The sequence below is a fragment of the Lepisosteus platostomus genome, chromosome 1 (genome assembly GCF_059453375.1).
Source record: "Lepisosteus platostomus isolate fLepPlt1 chromosome 1, fLepPlt1.hap1, whole genome shotgun sequence".
NCBI lineage: Eukaryota > Metazoa > Chordata > Actinopteri > Semionotiformes > Lepisosteidae > Lepisosteus > Lepisosteus platostomus.
Window position 1 is genome coordinate 58,786,309 of NC_142611.1, and position 19,744 is coordinate 58,806,052.

At 37.0% G+C, this 19,744-nt stretch overlaps 2 protein-coding genes across 6 annotated transcripts in view; one reads left to right on the plus strand and one right to left on the minus strand.

Annotated features, from left to right (window-relative positions):
* tmem154 (transmembrane protein 154) overlaps positions 1 to 2,142 on the minus strand; it is a 28,151-nt gene extending 26,009 nt beyond the window's left edge. Inside the window, exon 1 of one of the 3 annotated variants that reach the window (XM_088633192.1) lies at positions 1,960 to 2,142. In XM_088633192.1, the coding sequence (XP_088489318.1) occupies positions 1,960 to 2,053 (94 nt within the window). In that variant the 5' untranslated portion in view covers positions 2,054 to 2,142. The remainder of the gene's footprint in view (positions 1 to 1,959) is intronic. The other 2 variants (XM_088633190.1, XM_088633189.1) reach the window with 2 other exon arrangements.
* Positions 2,143 to 8,653: 6,511 nt separating this feature from the next.
* arfip1 (ARF interacting protein 1) overlaps positions 8,654 to 19,744 on the plus strand; it is a 50,236-nt gene continuing 39,145 nt past the window's right edge. Inside the window, exons 1-2 of one of the 3 annotated variants that reach the window (XM_088633193.1) lie at positions 8,655 to 8,833; positions 16,345 to 16,415. In XM_088633193.1, the coding sequence (XP_088489319.1) occupies positions 16,347 to 16,415 (69 nt within the window). In that variant the 5' untranslated portion in view covers positions 8,655 to 8,833; positions 16,345 to 16,346. Of the gene's footprint in view, positions 8,834 to 16,344; positions 16,416 to 19,744 lie in introns of all 3 variants that reach the window. The other 2 variants (XM_088633196.1, XM_088633194.1) reach the window with 2 other exon arrangements.

Sequence of the window (19,744 nt, forward strand, 5' to 3'; positions counted from 1 at the left end):
GAGCAGTGGTCATAAGGCAGATTTTTATGGTACTCTAAATTACAACACCCCCAGTTTAGGCATACACTCTCTTATTACTTTGACTAATACCTATACATATTTTCAATTAATCAGCAAAAATCCTGCTTTTTAAGGCCACACTATAGCCCTGATTTGAGCCACAACAATACTGGGACTACTCTTCAACAAAGCTGGAATCTTTTTGCTCTGACCTCTAAGGTACAAAAAGCATACCAACACAATGAAGTCATTTAACCTTTGTGCAGGGTACATTTATTTACACAGAAAAAATATGAAACACAAAAACCCCACAAAAGATACCCCTACATAATTCACTGAGTACAGACTAAACATAAGACCAGGTAGTTAAGATGATTACTGGAACCCTCATAAAATACTCTAGTTTTCTCAAAATAAAAAATCAGCTTCCAAATAAATTCCAACTCCTTATTCCTATAATGTTCTTTATCCTTCACCAACTGATCTGCCCTCTTTCTCCAGATCAACACAAGCCTCTGTTTCCTAGGTTTAATGTTTTTACATGACTGAGATTTCTGGGGTTCTAACTAGGCCCCATTGGATACCAACAAATGTCCTCCTTACCAAATATATTCAGTCTTCTTTAACCTAAATTCATGCTGTAAACAAAGACAATTCAGATATGTAATTTCTTGACTGTATAACTTCTTCTGTTCTCCATATGAAGGTTTTTAATGGAGGACTCAAAAACATAGAGATTCTGTTTAAGTACCCTTTCACACCATTACGATTGCAACAAATTAATTAAGTAATTATTAATTAAACTTTTTAAAAGACTTCTTCAAATCAAGTTAAATATAACAATATGAAGTGTATTGGAAAATAAAAGCCCAAAACAGTTCAACACCATTACATTTAAACTATGACAGAGAATTCAGTGCTACATTTAGAATGTTCTTTTTTGATGTGACTCCTACTGAAAACCAAGACTAACTGAACTAATGACAAAGAAAAGTGACAAAGTTATTAATTGCCCTGTTAGCCCTGACTTGTTTGACTATCTAAGTGCAAAGAAGAAAAATACTCAAAAGGATGAGTACATTTATTAGGATGAACTTACAAGTTTAGTGTTTTCTTTTCATAAAAATACTTTTTACAAACTGGAGTCTGAACATCACCTCTCTAAGATATTTTCTGTTCTACCTGGCTACTGCCAATGGTTCTGTTCAATAATATTCCTAAAATACTTAATGACTTCACAGGCTGTTACCCATGTAAAATATTGTTATGAATTAAAGAACCTCCTGCAACAATATACCTCATTTTTATATTTCAGGAGAAACTTCCATATTTTACTAAACACAATTAGCATTTTATATTATGGCCTGTTTATTTTTCCATCTGAACAATTTAAGGAGAACCATGGTTAATGTCAGTGGAAAAAAAAAGAAATATAAAGGCATTGCTGCCTTTCAGGCCATGCATTCAATGTACAATATGTGGGGCCATTGTTATCACTGGGCTCCACATATTGTACAAAAAAATTAAATGAACTATAACTGTAGGCATTCTAATTTAGTGAATAAAGTGAAGATTTGTAAAGAACTGCTTGTTGGAAATAAAACCAACATAAAAATTAATTCTACACATCTAGAAGGTGAAGAAATCAGTCATATTTAATAGAAAAAACTTTGTGAGGTACAGGAAAATTGCACTTTTGCCTCATAACCTTTGCCTAATTACCACAAGAATTCAAAACAAACCCAGGTTAAACATCTCGTGGTCTGTCATTTGCTCAGAAGAAATTTCAAACTCTTTAACCAAGCCCAGAGTAAGACCAAGAATTCTGTACAAACAGCCTTTAAAAAACAAAGGAAGATTCCTACCTGGTTATAAATGAAAAGGTTTTTGTAAAAAGAGGAACCATCAGCTCTGCTATACAGGAAAATGTTCATTGAAATGAATTGTTCTAGTACATACCACTTCCAGCTAGCCCTGCAATTAGCAACAACAGCAGAGGTAAGGCCATTTCCCAGTCTTTTCGTTGCTTTTTGCCTTGATCATAAGAAGACATAATGCCATTGTGCCCTGATTTCTTCACTTGAGATCATGACATTCTGTATTTCCTGTTTCCTGACTGAGTTTTCTTACCTAAGGTTCTGACTAAAACAGGGTAATTTCTGTCGGATGTGATGCAATCAGCTAAGAGCTTGTAGCCACAAGCCTGGTTGCTGTTTTGCTTGCTGAAAAGTAAATTCCTCCACCTAAGGTATGCAGACTTGCCAGAAGCCCTAACTTCCCAGGAAATAGGGAACGGTGAGGTTTTTGCATTTTCTTTACATCGTTTTACCAGGGATTCAATATTATCCACTGTTAGATACCTTGTTAACTGGAAAATTCTTCATAACGCATGCAGTCTGCTCTTAACTGCTGCTTTAACGGGACATACTTTTGATCTTATCAATAACATGAAGAAACCACCACTGTTCAGTTTTGAAAACAATACAATACAAATGCACTACATTAAAATGGATATTGAAGAATAGCTTTGTATTAGGTAGGTCAATCATTTCAGCACGAAAGGTAAAGCCTATGATAATAATTTTACGACAGGGCAATCAGATGTAGAAAACCATGTCTGGCTGACAGGCAGAGGAATCCAAACCCTTGATCCCAGTCAAACCTCGGGGAATGACTAAAGCTGAAGGAGATAGCCGAACCAGATCAGAGTATGAAGGCAGGTAGAGATAGCTGAACAGCAGTGGCACACAGGTTAATCTGAGACCGAGAGCTACTGCAGCTGAAGGGGCTGAGCAGGTCTCGGTGGCTGTGCCGACACTCAGGGCTGTCTGGCAGGAGCTACGGTTCGGTGCTCTGCTGGCCGACAGACAGAGCGAGTTTGAGACGAACAAATACTCGGGCTGAAGTCGGGCTTGTTGTCCTTCTTGGAAGCAGGCTTGTTGTGCAGCAGGCACTACCCTATCCAGATGGCAGCTCAATGACAGAGCACTGGACTACAGGCAGATCAAGGTTGTCTTGGACTGATGGAATAATCACCCTTTAATTGATGGCGGGTGGTTATGACAAGCGGCCCGAGTGAGACCTCACAGCTCTGGGAGTCCCGTGGGAATGCGGCTGGTTTCCGTGGAGACCGAGGACGATGAGCTGTGGCTTGCCCGGACATAACAAACAACATCTTTCCCTATAATATATTTTAATCGGTTATTAAGTCCTGAGAAAATTGTTTTGATGATACTTTAGCACATGAGCTCTCACCTTTTATAAGACTTTTAACTGTTAAATTGGTAGCGTGCCCAGACATTAATATGGAAAAATACAATATCAGGACTGGTTCTTGGGATTTATTTTCCTTTGCTTCATTTTTAATTTTGAGACCTAATATTATGGTACCATTATATTATTTTTAGAACTTCATTTGCAGTCATATTTATGAGCTCAGGATTAGTCTAGAATAGTCATGTCCTTCATCTTGGAAAATAAGTCTGTTAAACCTAAAACTGGGGAAAAGACAACTGACTGAATTATGATACAATAATGACTCACTGAACACTAATTCTGACTGGTTGCAGGTTAGCCCAGGACATGCTCTTCCTTATTTAGAAATCTATTCTGCTACACTACCTTCATTCTTTTTATTGGTATTTTGACTTTCTTTGTTTTTCAAGTTGCATTGTTGAGCTAGTGAGTGTTGAGTGCTGGAACTGCATTCATTATTCAGGAAAACTGTAGTTAGTTTTATGGATGGATGATCTATTTCGCAAGAAATATTGGTTTACTATAGTATTTAGTTTAAAGATGGCTATAATATAATGCAGAGTGGTCAGAGGGTGGGGTAAAAAGGGGATCAGAGAGCACTATCTTTATAATAGAAGCAAAGGACTGAACAGAGTGAACAGAACCTTTGAAGAGATAGTGCACTGTAATTGCTATATCAGACATCTTGCCTCGTCCATGTAAGATGTCTAGGTGTAAGATGAGACGGTGATGGGAATGTTGTTCCCCAGGAGCATACAGGCTCTCCACAGCAAGCAACTAGCCTAAGAGAATCCAGGGTGTAGCCATAAAATGCATTAACTTATGCTGAGTTTGATCTTGGTTGTTTGTCATAAACCTTACCTAGAAACAAAAGCTTTTGAAGATTAAGTCTAGATGTATCAAGCTTTATCCTGGATTTAGGGTTCTCTCAAAACATAAGGGGCAGGTATTAAAACAGGCCTTCACTTGATTAATTACAAAATCTATTCTACATAAGAATAATAAATAGTGTTGTAAGGATTCTTCCAGATATAACACACAGAACATTCTGAACCAAAACACGAACTCTTTTCTGAAGTCTGTCTCATTGCCTCCATCTTGTGGCACAAATGTGTTCTACAAGCACTGTCATGTTTCCTCCTATTTCACTGTAGTTGTAGTTGTAGCTGTGACGTGTTCAATAACGGCTATTGCCAGTGTAGAGCTAAAGGTACAGCAATCCAGGAAATTAAGTTTAAGGAGGAAATAAGTTTAACTAATACTGGTTTTACTTTCATGTGTAAATTTCTTTGGTACCTTAGTTTTTAAGGTCATCAGTGGATTTAAGTGGAAATAATAATAATTGCTTACATTTATACTGTATAGTCATTTTCTGGACAATCCACTCAAAGTGCTTTATAGGTAATGGGGACTCCCCTCCACCACCACCAATGTGCAGCATCCACCTGGATGATGCAATGGCAGCCATTGTGCGCCAGAACACTCACCACACATCAGCTATGAGTGGGGAGGAGAGCAGAGTAATGAAGCCAATTCAAGATGGGGATTATTAGGAGGCCAATGGGAAATTTGGCCGAGATGCCGGGGTTACACCCCTACTCTTTTCGAGAAACGCCCTGGGATTTTTAATGACCACAGAGAGTCAGTAAGGACGGCGCCTGTTTACAGTATAGTGTCCCTGTCACTATATGTCCCAATGCATTCGATTCAAGCACTTTGTTCACCATTCTCTTATAGATCATCTGATCGACCAATGCTACAAGGTTTCAAAGAAGCAGACAACTGAGACTTGAGTGTGAATTTAAAGGGATTTTTTTTACATTTACAGCAACTTTAACAAAGAAGACTTTACGAAAGTAAACAAGTCATTATTAATGAATTTGAAACACAGCAGGTTTACTGATACAATGCTGAGCTGTAAAAAAAGAAATGACATGTATAATTTAGATCCTGAAACATACTGAGAACACAGCACTGCCTGATCCTGCACGGCTCACCTAATAATGGTCTGCTTAACAAAATCTTGCAGCAACTGTTTGGAGACAGGGGTGACACCCACTGGCAGGAATACAGCCCCATCAATACAGATGGTGTCTAAATGGAGTTAGTTTCTATTAATTATTTAAGGCTATGGAAACAATAATTAGAACTTAACTAGAGGATAATCTGTATGGCAAGTGACATACTATAAGGTTTTCCCATACACCCAGTGGCATATTTTTTCAAGTTATGTTTAAGTGCTTCATCTAAAATGGAGCGTTCGTTTTCATGTATTCTGAAAACTTTCTTATGATGTAAAATAAACTCCACATAGAGCATGCTCAATAATTACCAGTTTTCTTCCTTTTGAAAACAGGAAACAAATTATTTGACAGTATTTGTCAATGGCAGTGAGAACACATACTGTAAAAGTCACTTACATTAGTTGTGCATCTTACTGTATAACTTAAGGTACATGTCCTGTTTGTATAAGTCTTCATATAATCTGTCATCCTGAGTGAAGTTTAATTTATATTCAGTTGCCTTTTATTACACTTGCCTTCCAGCCGACATATCAAGTGTAATCCATTGACAACACTGTAGGGATTACTGGAGATTACTACATATCCTGTACAACTTTTTGTCAACTGAAATAGGTCAGCTGATTTGTTCATTTTTGTGTCATTTTGACAAATATTAAATATTGGAAACTATTTAAATAATTAAATATTTCAGATGATACGAGACTTCTGAATTCTTTTGCTTTCTTTGATTGTGTACAATGTCAGTTAATGTCATTTTTTAGCAGTTAGATTAAACTACTTTATATGGAGATCCATGTGTTTCAAATAATTTGTTATGTGTTTACCACACACTAGATCATTGTAAAGAAGACTATTTGAAGTAATTTTGCTAAACCTCTTGCAAACTCTGCAAGATGCATTTTCAGGGCAATTAAGCCCTGAAATACTTTATGAGTATCTCAAGTGATTTCTGTACACTGCACCAGTTCACATTATTGTAAATCCACCGGACAAAACAAAATAATTAAGCCTAATTTTATTCCTTATTGGATTAGACACGGGCAGGAAATTTAAAACAGTTACATAAAGAAGTAAATTAAAAATGGGATCGCCATTATTGTCATTATTGGTATGCAACTAAAATCCTGCAGATGTTACATCAGGAATGCACATGTTCGCTGTTGTTGTCTTTGGCTATTGTTTCCACGCCTGCTGTTTCATTCTGTGGCTTGAATTTGGCCTTTTTTATAACTAGATGAAAATGTTTGCTCAGTTACTGTACACTTCTCCAGCTCAGGTGTAACATATCTGCTACCTCCAACGGTGATAAAGTGAACTCCTTGTTTTTCTCCACACACTCAATAAACCGCTTGATCAGCAGCTGGAGCCTTTAGTTTATGGTAAAGCTTTTAATGGTTCCATGCTTCATTGGGTGCTCATTAGCTGTCATAGTAAAAGGCAAAGGCGAGAGCTCAATGAACTGGAGATATGCGGGGTACACAGGGCATTGGCTAACAAAGCTATCTGTTGCTTTTGAGCATTAAATCTTCTATCCAATTTACAAAGACATTTTTCACACTTCTTGGGTCAGGCATCCTGTGCTGGTTGACCTGTAATCCACTGGTAGTGACCTGATGTTTTTAAGGTCTTTATTTGTACCAACTAATAACAAAGGAAGCTTTTCCAGCCCATCCATATCGTGGCTAAGGATCTGCGCCAGTGGCTGGAAGGTTGCTGGTTCAAATCCCACAATCCTACTCTGTTGGGCCCCTGAGTAAGGCCCTTAACCCCAGCTGCTCCAGGGGTGCTGTACAATGGCTGACCCTGCACTCTGACCCCAGGCTTCTCTCTCCCTATGTGTGTGTATGCAAGAAATTGTATAGGGCTAATAAAGTGATCTTATCTTATGAAAAAAAAATCCATATCGACTGCTACCATCAGCATTAAAGGCAGCAGTACTCGAAGTTTAACATCCGATACAGCAACTTTGTCTCGCCAACACTAAACACATCTTGCTTGATATTTATTCAAATAATAGGGCAGCACAGTCTGCTACCAAACTGTTGAAGTGCCTGCAGATGATAAAAGACATTCCACAGATTGAGAGTGAAAAGACCATATTGTGACATCAAATAATCTAGCCAGCCAATACTGCACCCTGAAATCATCCTAGGTTCTAACTAAAATCATTTAGTCTGACCCAAAGCATGGGTCCCTTAACTGGTACATACACCATGATTTCTGGAATGATTGACAAGCATTCAAGATCTTTTTTTGTACATGGATGAGTGTTTTGTTTTTTATTTCATAACTGGTACCATCTTGTTTGCTTTCTTTTACAAGCTACAGCACTTAAGTTTACTTTCACCTCAATAAAGAGGCTCTTCTCTTTCCATGTTGCAGTTATTGGGGACTGACAGTCCTGAACTTCTGCTATAATATGGGGTGAAGTGGTGGCTCTGTGGGTAAGGATCTGCACCTTTGGCTGCGAGGTTGCTGGCTCAGGGGTGCTGTACAATGGCTGACTCTGTGCTCTGACCTCAGGCTCTCTCCCTATCTGTGTGTCTCATGGAGAGCAAGCTGGGGGTATGCAAAAAGACAAATTCCTAATGCAAGAAATTGTATAGGGCTAATAAAGTGATGTTATGTTATATATTCAGGGATGGACACTGGTTTTATTTGGTTCTGGATTATCAAATTTCAAAAAGTCAAAAATGAGTTGGTTCGTCTCTGTTCCAGTTCCATTTCCTTCACAGAAGATAGTTTCTATATTGTTTAGCTTGAAACAGGCAACAATTGATAGCCGTGTTATTTTTATATATATAAAATATACAAAATACATAAAGACCGACCAAACATTAACACTATCTCGATCCTCTTTTGAACTGATCATGGGAGGGTTACTGTGTTCAGAGCTTAAAAAAAATACTTGTCTCCTGTCTCTTAAGGTGACCCATCTTTTATAACAACGAATTCAAAGCTGAAACGTCCACTTTTATTTTGCATTTACATTTACATAATAACCCGCAACCGTGCTTTCCTTATCCAACAACAAAGGGGGTATTTAGGAAGACATTTGTCCGGTTGTTTTTAAACGCTCCTTCAAGCGTGCAGAAAATACATTAAATAAAATATTTCCACAATGAACAGAAATACATCGATACTGATAAATAAAATAATTTTCAACGTTGGCTATTTTACAGTTACTTTTGCAATGACGGCAAAAAAAACTACAGTAGTACGTTCGCGAAAGGAAGTTCTTGTACATATACGCAACCGCAAAGCGTGCCCGCAGTGCAATTAAGGGATACCCAGGCTGCGCCCCTTCAGCTCGAGAAAGAGCCCGGATGTTGTTGCCCTTTCTTGTTCTTCTCGCCTGGAAACCGTCTCCTTCCGGGTCTCTGCGACTCCACTGTGTGAGTGTGTGCGCGCGGGGGGGTGATCCAATGGGTGCTGCAAAACGCTGCTAGTGCTAACACTGTAATTCAACACACCAGGGCAACGGCATCGCCAAGACGAAAATCCGCCACCACCCCATTTGCAAAGAACAGTAGAGCCCCGGAAGACAATAGCAGGTAAGAGTTTCTTTGCTTGTTCTAGTAGGAGGGCGAAACGTTTTTTTTTTTGTTGTTGTTGAAGATACGGTTTATTTTCCCTACAGCGGTAAGCTAGTCGCGACCATAGCTGTTGGTGTCGCAGGGGGGTGTGTGGGAAGTGGTGCCAGTGGCGGAGGCACAAAAAGTTGAGAGAGAACGGCTCAGTTTGGTTGCTAGTGTAGACGAAGGAACAAGTGGAGCCCTGTTTTTGTGATCGGCTTCACGAGGGACTTGTTGCAAGTTTGCTTCTGTGGCTGTGGATCAAGTTGCGTGCTGTGGGCGACGTTGAGGATTAGGCTGACGTCTTGTACGATTCCCCAGAGCGGTGGAGTTATTGACAGAGCCGGACATAAACGTTAGCCTTGCTTGTGTAATTCTGAACAAATCTTCACTTCCCCTTTCTAAAGACGTTACCCTTAAAAATCAAAGTGTAGTGTTACTTGCTTTGTGAAGCCTTAAATGAGTTCGAGTAGAATTTCTCAGGAAGTATTGGATTTCGGTATTAGACCCAGGGCTCAAAGGAAAAAACCATTAGAGTAGCCTGGCATTATTAGAAATCACTTGAAACTAGAGGAGCATACTGTACATATAAACCTAACGTACGTTTTAAAGTTGATGCTGTGTTATGAAGGAGTTGTTGGGAGTTTTGAGAGTTGTAGTTGGCTTGTGTAACTACCGTTTACGTGTCTCTCACATCCAGATGGAGCCGTTGATGCGCTTCCTTCTGCATTCTTATAGGAGCCGTGTTGCATCAGTACTGTGTAGTAAACTGTAATTCTGATGCCTTAGATTCTTAGTTACAATTTATTTTCTTGTATGACCAACGTCATTTTTATTTGCTCTTCCGATTACAATTGTCAGAGGTATGCTTGGTATCGTCTAACACCTTCGCTTCCTGATTTTCTGTCTTCCTCATTTGTTCATCGTTTGCCTAGTTTTGTTTTAACATTTCAGTATCTGGTAGAAGCGTGAACATAAAGACCTAAGTTATTATAGACATGACAGTCACTGTACTGTGTATTTAAAATTAGCCACTTTTTTTTTCTCATGATGAAGTATCCTATCATCAGTGTTCTCATTCATTGTGCTGATTCCTTTATCACATCATTTACAGATAAAAAATTATTTAAAGCAACACATCAGTACAAGTAAACTATTTAAATCACACTGTGTATGAGTAACATTGATATATGCATGTTACATGGATAAACAAATACAGCAAGGAATAACAAGAAGTACAGTGTAAAACAGTATAATGTACTGCATGACCATAGGTGTGCAGTAAAACAATATTGCTATTATAGAGTAAGAACATAGGAAAAGTTAAAATTGGCTTGTCTTTGGTCGATAGTGTAATATTCCTGAGTCTTCACCATTCCAGTTTCTTGAAATATCTTAATCTGCGTTGACAACATGGTTGGGAAGTTCAAGTCACTGTTAACCCTTTTTTGTGAAAAGATCCCCCCTCTTTGCAGTTCAAATGTACACCCTCTTAGTTTTACTGGTGTCTTCAAGTTCGTAACCTGTCCTGTTTACTTTGCCAGTCAGTACCCTTTTAAATATCGAAAGACTTGTATCATGCCAGAACAAGAGGTAATAGTTGTAAAGCTGGAAAAGACTGTAAAATTTAGAATTTCAAGTGAACAGGCGAGGTTTGATGATGCACCACAAGGTGATTGAGCATTGAGCTTCTATCACGAGTCAGAATTTCAACCACAGTAAGGTAAGGGAGGAGGGAAATACGGAACTCAAGAGCAAACAGGACCAGAGTGTTGGCAGAGATAGGAACAAACGGAGTAAGAGTATGATGGGATATGAGAAGAGACAAGACTATCCAAACCTAGGTTGCTAAAAACAAAATGGACCCTTTTTGAGACCTTACTCCTGGAAGTCCAATAAATATAGTCTTCCATGTAATTGTTCTTTTCACTGTTTCCTCTTTAAATATAAGATAAAGCTAAGAACTGTGGCTGAATTTCCAGCCAGGATGTTTGTATTTCATCAGAAAAAGAACAAATCTGATTTATGTAGTTCAGGTGGGTAGCTGCATCAGCATGCAAAGGCTGCAAAGGAACAAGTAATAGGTTTATTCTGTGCTGAAAAGAGAAGAAAGAACACACAACATTTTGGCCGTGGAACCTTCTTCGGGTGTAAGCCTTCTTCAGCTCACAGCTGAAGAAGGCTCCACGGCCGGAATCTTATTTATGCTGCAAGTAGGACTAACGGTGTTCTCAAATGTTGATTTCAGTTTTAAATACAGGTGCATTTGTAGGAAAATAGGAACAAAACAATCTCGTCAGTTAGTAAACAGTTACCAACAAACTGAAATTTTGTAAAGACAGTGGTCTCCAGCTTAGTCTTAGAAATCTCTGGCAGCATGGTAGCATTGAAGACATAGACCTGTTGAATTTTAATCAGTTAGGCAACTGATTAAGTAAATTCAGTAATTTAGAGTTCACTCAGAGCAAATAGCTGTCAGCCAGAGTTCCCTTCATTGAGCAGATGATAAAAAGTCTATAATTGTTTTGTTTGGTTTTGTCATGCCTTGTATGTTGTGTGTTACTTGGGCAGTTTTCCAATTTTCTAGTCAGTGGGTACTCCTGTGTTGAGGTCTAGAAGTGGCATCTTCTTTCCTGATAGTCAGTAGAAGTGTCATTTACTTAACATGTAAATGAAGTCCTCAGAAAATAGACATTTTTCCTTTCAAATTTTAAAAGGCTCCTATTGTCTCTTGTGACAGTTTACTTCATCCTTTACTGTTCTTTTGCTGTTGTAGAACAAAACAACTTTTCATTAAAAAAAAACCATTGCAATATTTGTTTTAATCATGCAAAGCTTGCAGTTTGTTGTTCTGCATTTCTTCAAATGAAGAACAGATTTCCGTCCATCTGTTTTCGAACAGTTTTTCCAGTTCAGGGTTGTGGGGGAGCTGGAGCCCATCTCAGCAGGCAACAGACTCAAGGCATCGCACATCCTGGACAGGACGCTAGTCAATCACAGGGCACACAGACACGCACACACTCACATCTAGCGACAGTTTTCTCAGAAGCCACTTAACCTACCAGTATGACTTTGGACTGTAGGTGAAAACTGTAGGTGGAGCACCCAGGGGAAACCAACACGAACACAGGGAGAGCATACAAACTCCACACAGATAGCACCTCAAGACCAGAATTGAACCCAGAGCCCCAGAGATGCTACCCACTGTGCCACTGTGCTGCCAAGAACAGATTTCTTTCTCCCTAAAGTTTTGTTAATGATATATTAAACAGCTTGGACTACTGCTTTGTAGCATTTGATGTAGTTAATTGTGGGCTGAAGATAAGATGAACTTGTATTGTCCCCTAAGGGAAAATTTTATGGACACTTAGCTCTTCTGTACATCTAAATACATCACAAAACATTACACATTACATTTATTACACATCCAGAACCTGTGACAGTGTGGTCGTGACATATTACATGAACATAGTTTATTACAACTTAATTGGCTTATACTGACACAGTTGCAATTACCCTTGCCATTTTTTTGTATTAATTGCTTTAATAGGTAAGGGAACAAATGAATATTTGTATCTATTTGATCCACAAGATGTTCGCTCTGTGCTTCAAGCAGTATATCTTTAAAGTGCTGCCATCTTTTCTCTACCGATTCCATATCACCACGTTTTCATGGTACACAATTTGCCCTATTATGATCATAGTTGCTTGATTATTTTCTGACCTCTGTTTTCTTGACCCTATTTTATTTATTTGAAAAGACTAAATGTTCGTATTGATTTAATCTTATAGTTTTTTTAAACCTAATGATTTTGATATCTTGTTAAAATGAAATGGAGCTTTGTTTTGTTGAGCATAGCATTGTGGTGTAACCAGACTTTATTTTTATCCAAGCATATCTTACACGGATTAGTGCCCAGAGTAGTGGAGAACAGTTGTGAGTATTCTACAGCCAGGGTGCTACGCTCTCCTGTTCTGATCAGCAGTTATGCATGTGGTTGGATATGAGAATCCATAGTCAGCTTTTTTCCCCAAGGGAAAGATTGCCAGTGTAGTGTGAAACACTGGCCTTGTGGCCCATCATTAGGATGTAAACGTTGATAACATTTGTGTATGTTATCAGCGGCATCATCATTTCATTATTTTCAGTAGTTACCCTTTCTTAGATGGTAGTAATATTTTACAGGTGTTGTCAGTAGAGCCTTTTACTGAATTATTTTATTCATCTTCTACTTCAGTGGGCACTTTTTTAGTATTTTTTCTGTATTTCTCTATTAGTTCTGAACCTGCTGTGCATTTCCTACTGACTGATGACTAGGCTAATGTTCTGTTTCATCGGGTAGATTGGAAACAGTGGTCTTTGCAACATGGCTTAATGACTTCCTCCAACATTTTTTATTTCCGATTTTAAGAATAAAATTCCCCTTCTTTGTCAAGGAAGAGGTCTGTCAGTCATCAAAATAATGTTAAACACCTGTGTACCGCAAAAAAGCTATATAAAACTAGCTCTACCTGCTTGACGAGTGAGGTCTAAATCAAAAACCAACATTCTTTTAACACCCAAATATCTTTTTTGTTTTCAATCACAATACCACGTGCACCTCCCTCGCTTCTACCTACTAGGCGTCCACGTTATTGAGCAGATAGTGATTGATTTATATCGTCAGGTGTTTCACATTATTTTCATGGCTGATAGACTGCTTTCTTGACAACTGTTTTGAAACAACTGTCAGCAGTCTTGCTGAGGTTGTGTTCATATCAAGCACCTGTAACATGTGATGGGGGAAATATCTCCCTTCCAAAACCCGGCCCCTGGTGATCGTACATACCATAAATGTAAAATAAACACAAAGCAGCTTATCCAATCTGATTAGATTTACACAGTTTCATGGCAAAAGAGAAGATCATGTCCTAAATAGCAACATACATATATAAGGCTTTTTTTAAAAAAATTTCATTGATTCAAATCAGTACATTTCAATGGAAAGCAGAGTTTGTAATATGTATTATGTTAGTGTGAGCTCAGTGGTTTTTCTTATCCCTGCAAAGTTTGCTGACTGTTAAATTAATGTACTAATTAAAACTAATCTAATTATCTTCAAGGAATGGCTTTTATTTCTTGATACTTGAACTGTAGAAGTTTAGTGTACCTTTAGTCTTCCTTCCAAAGTCCATTTTGTTGTAGAATATAAAACACTTGATCCAAGAGTCAGTTCTTCACTGTTAGGCCTTTATTCCCTTTAGACTTAGATTTGTTGTGATTCTACAACAATCCATTGGAGGTTTCTACAAACCTAAAAATATACATAAAAATAGCTCACTGAAAATGCATTGTGGATACTAATTGTATTGTAATTACTTTGATTAGAAGGATTATGGGCTAGCTGTGACATCAACAACAGAGCCATTCAACCTGTTTGGTTATGGTATGTGTTGTGAGTTTTTTCTCCTCTTTTATGTCAGATCTTTGCACATCCCTTTGGTATTGGGTTGGCATCCTCCTTAGGGTGGGTCTGTAAGAAATCACTGAGAATGTGCCTTTTCACTGCACTGCTTGTGAAGAGCATACAGAGCCAAGCAGACTTGCCCTGGTGAAAAACAATAGAAGAACCATCTAATATGGCAGTGCTGACAATATGAAATATGAGATTGGTATGACCCCAATGTCGCCAGTCACACAGTATGAATGTTGTAGAAGAAATAAATATCTACTTTTTATTTTAATAGAGTAAACATATCTTACAGTGAGAATATTAATGAAATGTATGTGTCCACTTTCATCATAACTTGTGGGGAAAGTAGGAGAGAGGTCCAGTTATGCAGCTATTACACAACTCCCTAATTGACACTGTCATAATGTAGGCTTATTTCTTTGTTTTTATATTATCATCCTGCAGCTTTTTTGAGTAATTAAAATACTCATTACCATGCAGAAACATTTAGAAAAATGTCATTTGAGATTCAGAACATATTCTTTGTGGTTTTTGGATCCAGGTTTTTATATGTATTATTTGCTTTGTTAACACAGTGAACAACAGTACACATTTCTCTTAAAGCTGTCTAGTGAGAAATGTTATGCTTTTAATTTCTGTCATGGATTGCTAGTATCCTAGTAATAAGAGGGCATATAATACTAGTCTTGTTTACTTTTCATTTTTCACTCCTAAAGTGTATAATGTATATGTTTTTATATACATATATCTTAAGTTCATTTGAAAAACGAATGTGCTGGAGGTACTACAAAACGTTCGTTGAATTAGATTTTTGTACTGAGTGGTGTTTTATAGCTGAACAAGGACGTCTACATATTTAATGCCAGACAAAGAGAATTCTGTCTTCAACTTCTTTCTTCTGCTACTGCTGCTTTAAAACAAATAGCCTGCTTGCTCAGACTTGATGTGTCTTGACTTATGTTTTATCTCATAACTCAAGTATCCTCCACATTCCAGGTCTAAGACTGTGGTGCTGTCACTGACAGGTGAAGACCCAATTACTGCTTCTTCTGCTTATACTCTGTGTTGTAGTTAGATTCTGAGCATGCTTACTGTCTGGACATTGTGAGCATTGTCAGTGGTTATTCACAGTGTTCCATGCTTTTACGTTGCCAGGATTGAGAGGTAAAAAGAGCACAAAACTGCTTTGACTGTCACAACCAGCCATATATTTCCTTCTTAACCCAATATGTAAAAGTAGTTTCCATTTGTTTCTTTGAAAATGATTGAAATGTAATTAACTTTGCTTTTTGCTCTTATATTTAAGTATGCAATTGTGTTTTTCTTTTCCAAGTGGGTACATAACTTAAAATTATTCAAGGTCCAGCACTTGAAACTAGTCTGTGATGACTTTGTATACTGACAGTATCCAAGTCATTTTGAGTCCAGTGGTAAGAGTAACAGATAACAATCAAATCTAACTTGAACTTGGCAGCTAATGAAGAAAGTTCTAGTACTGCAAAAAAGTTTGTTCAGCTAGGGGAATATGAGCATCAAAATTCAGATTACAGGTTGGACAGATTCAGAGAGAGCAGAATAATGCACCAGTTCTTGGACATCAGTGCTGTACTGTATGTGAAAAAGTCCAGCGAGTCTTCAACTAATGTCATTTTGGAAAAATTTAAGACTTTAAAAGTAGCATTGTATTTTGAGTATGCAAGTCAGGAAAAATACATGTCAATACATGTAGTGTGGTCATTAGACATGGAAATATTTTGACATCTGATATGTATTATTTGTGTGTAAGCTATTCTGTAACTGGTTTACAGGTGTGTATTTAGAAATAGGGCATTGAAGGAGGACGAAAGCTGTCTCACAATGGTGTAGGTTTGTACTCTAAATTACAGGTACGGTATTTGGTTTTAGAATTAAAGAAAGTACATTTTGGTAGAAAGGATTAAAAAGGGTATGTGTGACTTTAATACTTTAGAATTTTGTGTTTTAGGTGGAGAGTGTTCTTGGAGAAACTGTTTTCATGGTTCCATGTCTGTTTTTCAGGAATGTCTGAAGTAAGTATTGAGACTGAAGGTGGAAAGGTTCAAGCTGAGGATCCTCAGAAGGCAAATGAGGTGATGAGAATATTAATTAAGCTTATTCGTTTAGATGAAGATAAAAATAAATAGCTGTCATGCTAAGAATGTTTTTCCCAAATAACTCCTAAGAGTTTGATATGAGTTTTATATTGCCACTGTGTTAAATATGCTGAGAGGTTTAATGTGATTTGCGAGTGCATAAAGAAACCTTCCTGGGTTAATTTTGTTGTAGCATATGTATAATAACAAATTACTGAAATTAGCAGCATTAAACTGGTTTTAAATGATTCCCTATTTCCAAAATGTTTTAATTGCATTGTATTGATTACAAAATAAATACTAACAGGCTCAGTGTATCTGAACATCAAAACAGTACAGGAAGGAGGTAGTTTGGCCCATCAGTGTTACTGTAGTTCCTTGAAGCTGTGACTATTTTAATGTTTTTCTGGTCGTACCTAAAGGTGGAGCAGTAGCTACTCTGTGTCCTCAAAACATTGTTAGGACATGCAGTAGGCCTAAGCCAAAATGTTCCAGGTTTTGTTTTGCTTTACCAATAAATGTTCTTATTGTTGATTCCTTTTCTAAAATCAGTTTTATAAACCAAATATATTATTGTCTGTAACAAATTTCTACACATACTTAGGAACAATAATTGTCCACAATGTATTAGGCCTATGTAAGGATGCAATAGCGTTTTATTTCCATTTTTTGTACATTTATAACACAACCCCTGTTTGTTGATAGTGACTCAGAATTCAAGGGGGTAATGTGCATACTACACAGCTCTTGCCTGTTTTACCCCTAAAGTGACTTTACCTTGCTGTCATGTTGATTGAATCAGACTAAAATAAATCCAGGACCCAGGATTTGCTTGTGGACCCAAGTAGCTTCTAGATGAAGATGATGTGTTCAGCCTGCCATGTTTGTCACAAAGTGTTCAGTCAGTTGTGTGACAGACGACAAGGCCATGATTGGTAAGGGCCTCCTAGGTTTTGCTGACATTTACTGCAGCTTTTTTTTTTACAGTTAGTAGTCTTCAGTAAGAGCATACTGTACACAGAGATGTGTATTTCAGTTTCAGTACCTCAGCAGCATACACACAAGACAGAATTCTCTTTGTATTAAATTTGAGAAAGTTTAATGTTTATTCATTTTTAAATTTTTAAATGTCAATAGTAAATTAGATTTTAATATATTATGGTTATTACATTTAACATAGTTTAATTGGTGTGGATTAAATTAAAGTTTCTATAATAATTCATATAATGTAGATGTTTAATCTTTTATGTCTGTATAATAATGTTGCACTTTAATTGCATACAATAGACCTTTGTCCCCATGTTCTCTTTTTTTTTGCTGACAAAGTTAAGCCACAATTTGTGCATAATATAAATGTTTAATTGATCTGATAATCGCAACAACCAGCTAAAATATAATATCGTTGAACATCACTTAATTGTGAAGACACTTGGTCATGCTTAATAATACTTAATACCAACCAATGACGGAAAATAGCGTGTTGCTGGAACTAGCAATTTACCCTGTAATGTAGACTTAAGCTTTTGAATTTTTTGTTACCATACAAGATACAGTAACTGCAACAAAAGTAATACATTCTAAAGGTCATCACTCATGATTATAAAATGAATGAAATACAGTTTTATTAAATTCTATGTGTAGGAAAGCATTAGAAGCTTTTTCTGGTGTTATTACACTTTGATGGTATGGATGTTGCCGTTGCATGTGTTTTAAAATTAAAATAACTGAAATGAATGTCCTTATTATACATGATGATTTTACAAAGTGATTTTTGCTTCAAGTTTAAATGGATTCTTTACAATGAAACATTAGTACTACCTGTAAATAAATACCTTTCCTGTCCAGTACCTGTGCATGTTTGGTCAATGGTGAATAAAAAATTAAATAGGATCTAAAGTCAAAGCTAGAGAATGTAGAAAGACAGAAGACCTGTCTTATCTATTTAACTGTCATTGCTGTACTTGTAAGTATACATTGTTGTATATTAATGGACCACCATGGGACTTCATATCTCTTAGTTTTTATGCCCCTGAAGTACTCCTGCAATTACTGTACATTACTTTGATGAAGATTTCTCAAACCAAATTATATTTTTCTGTATGATATTATTCTTTCTGTGAATATTATGAGCTACAGAATCACAAAATAGTAGGTTAATAAGCTTTTTGTACGATTTTGTTCAGTAATCATGAATGTTTTTTGTGAACAAACTTACATACATACTGTGTAGTATATGACAAATAGATCATAACTAAATAAGGGAGTTCTCAAAATAAAGAAAATTTTAAATGAACTTTAGAAATTAAAAAAGGCTCTGTAATTTATGTGCACTCCTCTTAATAAAGTATAGTGTATAAAGGAATGCAAACACGCGAGATTAAGAGGGATCTTGGTCTCCACCCAGCCACACAACATTTTTTGGCTTCAATAAAACCTGTCAGCAAAAGGCCTTGTTGACCAAAACATTTAACAATTGCCAACGAAATGATTTTAGATGATATGTACCCCACTAACTCCATTGTTTTCATTGGAAAGAACCTCTAATTTCAGCGTATGTTATTTTTTTTTTCGTGAAAACCGACTGTGGTCGGGGAAGTGTCAGTAAGAAGAAGCAGTCTGGGGCAATCTGCTCTGATGTTGTAGCTTACATATACATGTACAGTATAGCACTTTGTCACAGGGTGTTCCTAAAGCATGTGTAAATAGATGTTAGGCATACCCTGAGTACATCTGTGACAGAGGCTCAGTGCGGACTTTTCGATCTGGAATCATCCGTGTGGTGTAGCATAAAGAGCTGATCAATTTCAGACTTATTAAAATATGTCTTAGAAGAAAAAATATTTTCCATAATTTGTGTTTTACCCAAAACCTCAAAGACTGTGATAAGTTAAAGGTTGAGAACCAGTTAAATAAGAGAGGGGTTGTGCAAATTGGTGAGATTTGGAAGTTTTAGTGTAGTTCCAAGAATAGGTTGACTTCCAGATGTTCAGTTAATTTGCTGTAATGGGATCTATTCCAGGAATAAAAGTTTTGCTCTTAAACTCCTGAATTCTAATTCATGTAACTGCTGCCTCAAAAGAGTCTCAGCTGTGAGAGTAATGTGCTGAGATCCAATCAGGTCCTATAGACACTTAGTTGAAAACAATTATTCTACAATTATTATTATTTACAGCCAAGCAACTATAATTGTTGGGGTGCTATAATGTTATTAACTGTTTTAACTTGATTTGTACCCCTTTGTATGTACTGAAGTACAGTTTTGGTATTTAAATTACAGATACACTATGTACAATTTATTCAATAAATAATTTTTCATTTTTTCAAAA